The sequence below is a fragment of the Podarcis bocagei genome (genome assembly GCF_964188305.1).
Source record: "Podarcis bocagei genome assembly, chromosome: 13".
Classification (NCBI taxonomy): domain Eukaryota; kingdom Metazoa; phylum Chordata; class Lepidosauria; order Squamata; family Lacertidae; genus Podarcis; species Podarcis bocagei.
Genome location: NC_138138.1, coordinates 28369828 through 28377989, shown reverse-complemented (window position 1 = coordinate 28377989; position 8162 = coordinate 28369828). Strand labels below are relative to the sequence as shown.

At 47.7% G+C, this 8162-nt stretch overlaps 1 protein-coding gene across 2 annotated transcripts; it reads right to left on the bottom strand.

Moving 5' to 3' along the window:
• Nucleotides 1–516: 516 nt before the first annotated feature.
• Nucleotides 517–6680, bottom strand: NEUROD2 (neuronal differentiation 2). Of its 2 annotated transcripts, none has more exons than XM_081168749.1 (2): nucleotides 6358–6680; nucleotides 517–3657 (listed from the first exon to the last, which is right to left on the bottom strand). In XM_081168749.1, the coding sequence occupies exon 2, from the start codon at nucleotides 3650–3652 to the stop codon at nucleotides 2579–2581; it is 1074 nt and encodes a 357-aa protein (XP_081024875.1). In that variant the 5' UTR covers nucleotides 3653–3657; nucleotides 6358–6680; the 3' UTR covers nucleotides 517–2578. The 2 variants fall into 2 exon arrangements, with proteins under 2 accessions (XP_081024875.1, XP_081024876.1); XM_081168750.1 differs by lacking the exon at nucleotides 6358–6680 and adding an exon at nucleotides 4385–6274.
• Between the last annotated feature and the right edge of the window lie 1482 nt (nucleotides 6681–8162).

Here is an 8162-nt window from a genome sequence, read left to right as displayed (position 1 = left end):
AATTAATGCTTAAAACATACCATTGAAGACCAGGGCTTGACACACACACCCTCCCCTTTCTGTTTTGTTTTTTTATCCCTTCTTCTTCTTCCCCTAAACAATGCATGCATTTAAAAAACCCAAAAAAACCGAACAAACAAAACCCAAACCCCACAACTACACAGAATGTTTGCAAGGGAACCTTTCCCTAGTGTTCCTGATTTTTCAGAGATGCTCGTGATAGGGGCGCGGTGTGGGGTGAGGAGGGGTTATATATCTTCTATTCATAGAGGGTCTTCACCTTTTGATGAGTATTATTCAGGGGGGGGGGAGAGAAAGAGAGATTTTAGAAGGCCAGACAGACGCGGAAAAGGCAGCCCGTCTTACAAAAGTGTCCTCTCCAAAATGTGTGAACCGAACAAGACAGAGTTTGCCGCAAACAAACAAAACAAACAATAGAGAAAATAACTCTCCTTTGTTAAAACAAGACTTGGAAAAATCTCTCCCCCTCCCCTTTCCCTCTTGGACTTTAGGATATCATTTTGACATAAATATTTATTCATCTTAAGGAAACCAAACACACATGTACACACGCACACACACAATGCACTTCTGGTGTCCAATAGACATTTCAATCTGCGCTACAACTTTTCTGGTCTTGTTGTTTTTTAGTAAAACGTTGTTGAGTTTTGTTTTTAAAAATATCAATCAATATCAATGTGTGCCTTTTGCTTTTGATTATTTATTTATTTTTTTAAAAATGCTGGTATGTTTAAAGGTGATGCAGGGCCATATTAAAATAAGGGGTTGGGGTCGGGAATCTGAGACAATATTTTGACATATCCCACTGGCTGTAAAGCAAGTCATCAAAGGAAGGAGAAATGAATCATTACTCTGTTGGGGGAAAAATATACCAGTTTGAGTCTTTCGAAGATGTTGGTTTTTATATCGAGATTTATATACTGGTGTATTGTTACATAAACGTATTTCTCCCCCCAAAAAACGCATTACAGAAAGAAAGAAATTAAGAGTTACTATTAATTGGGAGGGGGGGAAACTAGCCAACGTAAGAATTAAGCATAATAATCAGTGTTATTTTTCACATCACCTTTAAATTTTGCATATTTGCGTTTCCCCCTCCTATCCATGCATAACAAAACATTTTTGTCATTTCATAAAAATCTTTTTTTCCACTTTTTTTTCATTAACGTTTTTAAAACAGGTAAAAAACAGTATGACACACGAATTTTGGAAAATAAGTTACTTGGGGTTACAAGGGTGGTTTCAAAAAGTCAGTGATTGTTAAATACCAGGGAAACATACCACAGTCCGTTTCCCCCAAATCAAAAAAGTGCTCGATTTTAAACCTCAGCGAGTTTGTTGGTCCATATTTTTAATATCTCATATGGATTCTTGGTTGTTGTTGTTTTTCATTTTTCATTTTTGTTTTCCTTTTCCTTCATTTTAAAAACTTTTTCCCTAGTTTCAGTACCTACTTGCATAGATAAAGATAGAATATATTTATCATCTGTTTTGCCCCTTTATTGCTTTTTTAAAGTTCTCACTGCATCGAAAGTCTGACTTAAAGTTTGCAAACGTATTTTTAAAAAACAAACAAACAAGCACGTCCTTAAATAGATTAAACTTTCGGGGAATTCTTGAATCAATTGCTGGAATGATGGAAAGCCCCCCTCCCCCCACCATCTCCTGCCCTGTACTGAATTGTTTCGCTCTACAGCCATTCTGGTCTCTAGATTAAATGCCTATATTGAGCATTGCTCAATATAGGCAATCGCTTAAGGTGGGGCGAACCTTTGACTCCCCCTCACACACACTCCCCATAAATTTGAGGTTTCCCCCCTCCCTTAATAGCACTTCCGATTTGGATCTAAAACCCTCCTTTCTAGATAGTCAAGACCTCAGCTAAACAGTCCACGAAGCTATATAGTTTGCTTTCTCATATATATAAAATTGCATTAGAGCATATATTGCACCAGATTTCTTTTATTAGTAATTGGGGCAGAGGAGGAGACCAGGTCTCAGATCCGGTTTACACCCCAACTCCCAGTCAAGTAAGGAGTCCCATAGGAAACAGGGCGCTTCATCAGCTCCGTCGACTCCTCATTTAAGCCGAAGACCATTGACTTCAAACAGAATCGACCCCATCGAATCCCAGCGGATTCGAAGTGAGTCAAGTCCGTGGCTTCGGCCTAAGTGTCTTGTAGATCGGGCTGAACCCGCCTTCCACACGCTGCTTTGAAACAAGTACGCCCGGCTCAATAGGTTTAGGGAAGGGGATGGGTGTTATTGTTGTTGTTGTTGTTAATATTATTATTATTATTATTTAGATTAGTTCTCTCTAACTGCGAGGGAAAGTGGCTCACAGTTGAATGCAAAGTTGCAGCTCTCGGGAAGAGGCGAGCAGGGGCTTCGAGAAGGCCAAGGACCGTTGCCCCCCACCCCAAATAAAAATCGCCCACACGCGCGCACAGAACCACACACACGCCTATCCCTTTCGCGAACGCAACCCACTGGGGATCTACAGGTGGCCCTGGTTAGGCGTGGAACCAGAAGGGGAGCCCAAAGGCGGGAGGAGTTGTTAATTATGGAAAAAAGCATTGAGCTCCTCGTACATGGGACCTCTGTCGTGGTGGAGGTGCATCTCATAAGGCAAAACGTTCTCCGAGTGGACGCCGCTGCGCATCCCAGAAGACCCGAACACCAAATTGTGGCCGGACGGGCGAGAACTCGGGAGGGCGGAGTAGTGCATAGAATAGTGGTAGTTTTTCTCGTGGTCTGGGGAAGAGTCTTGCTTGAGGGAGAAATTCCCATTCACGCACAAAGGAGGGCTCAGGGGCCCGTCGTATTCCGAGCTATTGTAGTCTGGCGACGCGTTCCCATAGAGCGACTCGTAGGTGGCGCAGTAGGCGTGCGTCCGCAGGGCGTGGGAGCTAGCCATGGTGCTGGAAGCGCACTGCGCGCCGGAGAGCCGCGAGCACTGGTAGGTGTAAGGGTGCATGGCAAAGGTGGAGTTGGGCCCGTGGTACCTGCCGGCCTCCTGGCCTTGCTCGGTCAGGAAATTCCTCGAGTTGAGCTGCAGGCAGCCCGCCACCAAGTTGGTGGTGGGCTGAGACAAGCCTTTGCACAAAGTCTGTACGTAGGACACCAAGTCCGGCCTCTTGCCCGAGCGCAAGATCTCCGACAGGGCCCAGATGTAGTTCTTGGCCAGCCTCAGCGTCTCGATCTTAGACAGCTTCTGAGTCTTGGAGTAGCAAGGCACCACCTTGCGGAGGTTGTCCAAGGCGGCGTTCAAGTCGTGCATGCGGTTCCTCTCGCGGGCGTTGGCCTTTTGGCGCCTCAACTTGGAGCGCTCCAGCCGGGCCTTGGTCATCTTCCTCTTTTTGGGGCCCCGTTTCTTGGGGCGATCCCCTTCCGCCTCCTCGACCCCTTCTTCTTCTTCTTCCTCCTCCTCCTCCTCGCCCCCTAAGTCGTGGTCGTCTTTGGCCTCCCCGTCGGTCTGCTCGTCCTGGAGAGGGCAGCTCTTGCCCTTCCGCTCATCTTTATCGCTGGCCTCGTCGTCCTCGTCGTCGTCGTCGTCGCAGTCGTCTGCCCAGCTGGAGAATTTCTGAACTTCTGGGATCAGGCTGGGCTCGCTGAAGAGTCGCGTCAACATGGTGGCTGCAGAGGTGACATGGGGGCGGAGGAGGGAGGGAGGGAGGGGATGGGGGCGCACACAGAGGGTGGGGAGGGAAGGGACGAAGGAATGGAAACGAGAAATAAGAGCACAAGTTTCTTTCAGAGCCTCAGCAGCCCTAACTCTAAGCACGCGCGTCATCCAAACTATTCCGGACTGTTGGAACTTCATCCTATAGCAACCTTGACTGGTCCACGGTTTCAAGCACATCTAGGACTACCAAGGCATGGATAGATTTCCCATCCCATCCAAGGCTGAACGGGCCTTCCCTCCCCAAGCAAAATAACATAACTTTTGCCTACGATCTGCAAGGATGTGCAGAGCGTCGCGTCCCAAAATATATGCCTTTGCGCTGTCATTGGAACATGCCAGGTGGCTCTTCCGGGAGGCTGGGTGGAATCCGTTCTTTGGACGTGCTTAAGAGCCACCCACCCACCCCTTTCACGGTTCTGCATTTGTTCTCGAACCCCATAATTTGTTCTTTGAAGTCCTGTTTTTCTTTTCTTTTAAAAATGGATCAAATCGATTAACCGTGATCCCCATCCGGATCCGACGCGCTGACGATTCGCTAAACATTCCAGAGCGTGTTTTAGAGAAGGAAGTCGTGGGGTTCTGGCCTTTACCCCCCCCCTCCCTTAATTCCTGCATTTTCACTCCTCTGCACCCCCCAGATCATAATAAGATAGGGCGCTTCTTAAAGCCTGACTCAACCTTTTTATTGCACTCTTCTCCTAAACGTTCTGCCTCGAAGTAGGTGCAGCGGCTCTCGTCAAAATAATCCTGGTTACCTTCCGCTCGATCAGAGACAAAATCTCCCGCTCCCTCCCCACTCCCACCCATACTTTTAACGGGAGTCTAATTTAAGCAGAGCTTTTGTAGGAGGAGGAGGGGATGGGAGAGCGGCTTAGAACTGGCCTGAAACCGCGCTCCCCCCCTCCCCTCCATAAAAGCAATTGACTCGTTTTAAAGTGTGATTAAAATTAATTGGTGTCTCCATTGCTTTGCTGCGGAATTGGTGCAATATTTCTGATAGATCCGGTTCATTACAGACAGTCTCTGTCTCTCTCTCTCCCTCCCTCCCTCCTTCTCCCCCTCTCTCTCACACACACCCTTTCGTTTTGTTGTTGTTGAAATGTAGCGGATATTTTCTCCGATTTCTTTACGGGGCTGTTTATTTGTTTTTGTTTTAATTTAAGGTTCATGTTTATGCGATCATCTTCAAGGGAATTTAGAATCGCTATGCCCCATCTCCTCTGCCTCCCCGGCTCGTATATATACGTCGATCTCTTCCAGCTAGCCTGCCTCTGTTTATATCTCTGGAGAGCTTTGAGGCGGAGATCTAGAGAATGCCAAGCGAAATCTCTAACTTTTCTCTCCGGTTTCTCCGTCCCATCCCACCCGAAGCTTGATAACCCAATGGTCCAGCGCAATTTCTGGGTGGTTTTCTTTTTTCTTTTTTAAATCAAGGTTAATGTTAATATTAGAACGAAATGTTAGAATTTGGAACTTTGTATCCCGCTGCCCCCAGCCACCCCCATCCTCTCGTTCCTCCATCACATCCCAACCCTCATAACTTCTCGTTCCTGACAATTTTCCCCCGTCCTGTTTTTGTTTAAACTGTTCGAGTCCTGCCAACACTATTTCTTTTTCAGGGAATGGTTTCGTACCTAAACCTCTAAAAGAACATTCTGGGTATATAACACGTTGATCGATCATTCAATCAATTAATTTTTTATTATTATTATTATTATTATTATTATTATTATTATTATTATTATTATTATTATTATTATTATTTAAAAAGCTCCCTGAGCTACTCGATGCTCTTGCAGAATCGCTAGATCCCACCCGGTTCCAGTCGCTCCTGCTTTCCGCCTGTCTCCCTCCCTACACTGGCTCCATTAGCCCACATGCAGACCCCGCTGAAGACCATTTTCCTAGGGAGCCTTTTGCTCCAAAACTACGAGGAACCGAGGGATCGCTTGGCAGTTCCTGTGCGAGCATTTGCCCTCGCTGTGTTTTGCTTGGGTAGGGGTGGGAGCCAGTTTTCACAAAAAAGAGGAAGAAGAAGAAGAATGGGGAAAGATCACCCAACACACGCACCCACTCCTAAAAACCCCCCTCAAGCTAAAAACCAACAGCTCCGTAGATGAGCTGAAGAGAGTGCCGTTCACTCCGATAAGTGCTACAGCTTCGATTCAATGATAAGGCTGCACGGGTTTTCTTTCTATTATTATTATTTTTAAATATAATTGGAAAATTGTATTTCACCGGATCGTCTGCTCAGATCTCTGCTTGATTCTTATTCTTATTTTTTAAATGGTATCTTTGAACGTGCCACAAAGGCTGCTGAGATCTATTTAAAAATACACACACACATCTCATGCAAAACCGATCTTTGCTACATAAGCGATTTTGGATCTATAAAAAAAATCTTGCCTAGAGATAGCTTATTCCACCCCACCCCCCCGCGCGCATCCCCCTCTCTAGCCATTCTTCCCCCAAAGATACAAATAAATTGTGTGTGCGCAGAAGGGGGGGGGCGTCGATAGAAAGAGAGATAAGATCTGTAGTGAGGGAGAGATCCAAGAAGGTGGCCGGGGGTGGGGTGGGGTGGGGAGGCAAGTTGCGTGACCCCATCCTTTCAAGTTTCTGCCCCGCTCTCTCTTCCTTACATAACTTACCTCCAAAGCTGAGCGGAGGAATCTTCAAGTCCTCGGACCCCGCATCTTTTGGGAGTAAGGGGGGGGGAGAGAATTAGAGGGGAGGAAGAAGAGGAAGAGAGAGAGAGAGAGGAAAAAAAGAGAGGCACAGGCTCCTTGAGGTCCACCCCGTCTCCTTCAGTGTCTTATCCAAAAGGAGGAGGGAAGTGGCACGCTTCGCGCAGGCAGAGGGGGTACCAACTCTGATGCCAGACCATATGGCTGGCACGTCATCCGCTGGAGTTATCACATGAGCTGCGGTGATTGACATGCGCTCGCATGTAGGGAGATCTCGCTCTCGGGGGAAAGCGGGCCCGCCATCTGTCACTCCCTACTCTTAAGAAAGAAAGAAAGAGGGAGAAGGAAGGAAGGAAAGAAAGAACGAACGAACGAACGAGGGAAAGAAAAGACCCAGCCCCAGACAAATCAGATCTACGCAGCCCTGACAAGATGAAGCGAGATAGATGAGGTGGGGGGGGGACGACAGCTAAGGGGTTGGAAACAATAGAATGGGGGGGGGGATAGGGAAGGAAGGAGGATATTTGGAGTGTACCTTTATGTGGCTGGTTGTAAAATCACCCAGGAGGAAGGGATGTTAGAGACCTTATGTCAAAAGAATCTCCCCATCCCTCTTCCCTCCCCCATTCTCTCTCTGCACACACACACACCCCTCTCTAGCAGCAGCAGCAGAGGGCCTGTCCTCTGGCCCACCCAGCAAATCAATCTTTTGCAAGGGCCACTTCTCAACCTCCCCCAGTTATTATGGTTATTTTTCAGCGGGGGGCCATCAAGTAGTGTCCTTTTGTTCACCAAAGGGAGTCAGGGGTTTCGGGGTTGCTTCTGAGCCATGGGCTCTGTCTTTTACCTCATCTGGGTGGGCAAAGGTGAGCCATTCCAAGGGACGTCCCTCCATTATTCAATGGAACAAGCATGTAATCCACTGGGGAATCCTCTGGCACAGGCCAGACTGAGAAGAGCCAGACGGGATATGGCACAGTCCCCACCCACCCAACTCTTCATTTCATTGGGTCTTGTGCAGGAGAATGTCTCCGGAGTGAATCCCACGCCTCCCCCCGCCCCCAGTCCAGATCTATCAATCTCTGACTCTGCTGCCCTTTAAGGGGACACCAGATTGGCCACCTCTGGCAGCTGCTTCTCCTTGCTGAATGGCAGGGTAAGTTCCATGCTCGTGTGCAGCTCCCAGTGGCGCCATGAGGGCAGAGGTCCAGGGGCCCTCTCAGGAGAGGGAATGAGTGGTGTGGTTGGAAAATCAGGCCTCAAAAAAGAGAAAGTTGGGAAGGGGCCGCAGTTCAGTGGCAGAGCATCTTCTGTGCATGCAGAAGGTCTCGGGTTCAATTCATGGCATTTCCAGATGGGTCTTGGAGACCTACCAGCAGTCAGTGTTTGACAACAGTGAGCTAGAGGGACCCAACTCAGTATAAGGTGGTTTCCTATGTTCCTTTGGTGCTGCTCTATTGCCCTAAGGCCCACACGAACCTGGAACCAGCGTTGAAAAGTTACTGTCCAAAGGGAGGGGGCAGGGCTATTAAGAACTATTAAGTTTGGATATTAAGATATTTACAATGCAGCCAAACCGACAATGCATGTTTGCTAGACAGGCACATGACAGGAGCTGAAGCCCTCAGAGTTTCTTCCTGTAAGTTTCCTAGAGAGAACTCTGAGAGACGCGCCCACTGTGCCCCATCAGGGGGAGTGCATAGGCACTTCCTCTTTGCTCTTTCACCATCATTCCAGCCATGCGAGAACATCTGCTAAGTCTGAGCCAC

Coding starts and splice junctions, on each gene's coding strand:
- NEUROD2 (XM_081168749.1), bottom strand. CDS start 3,652: ATGTTGACGCGACTCTTCAGCGAGCCCAGCCTGATCCCAGAAGTTCAG.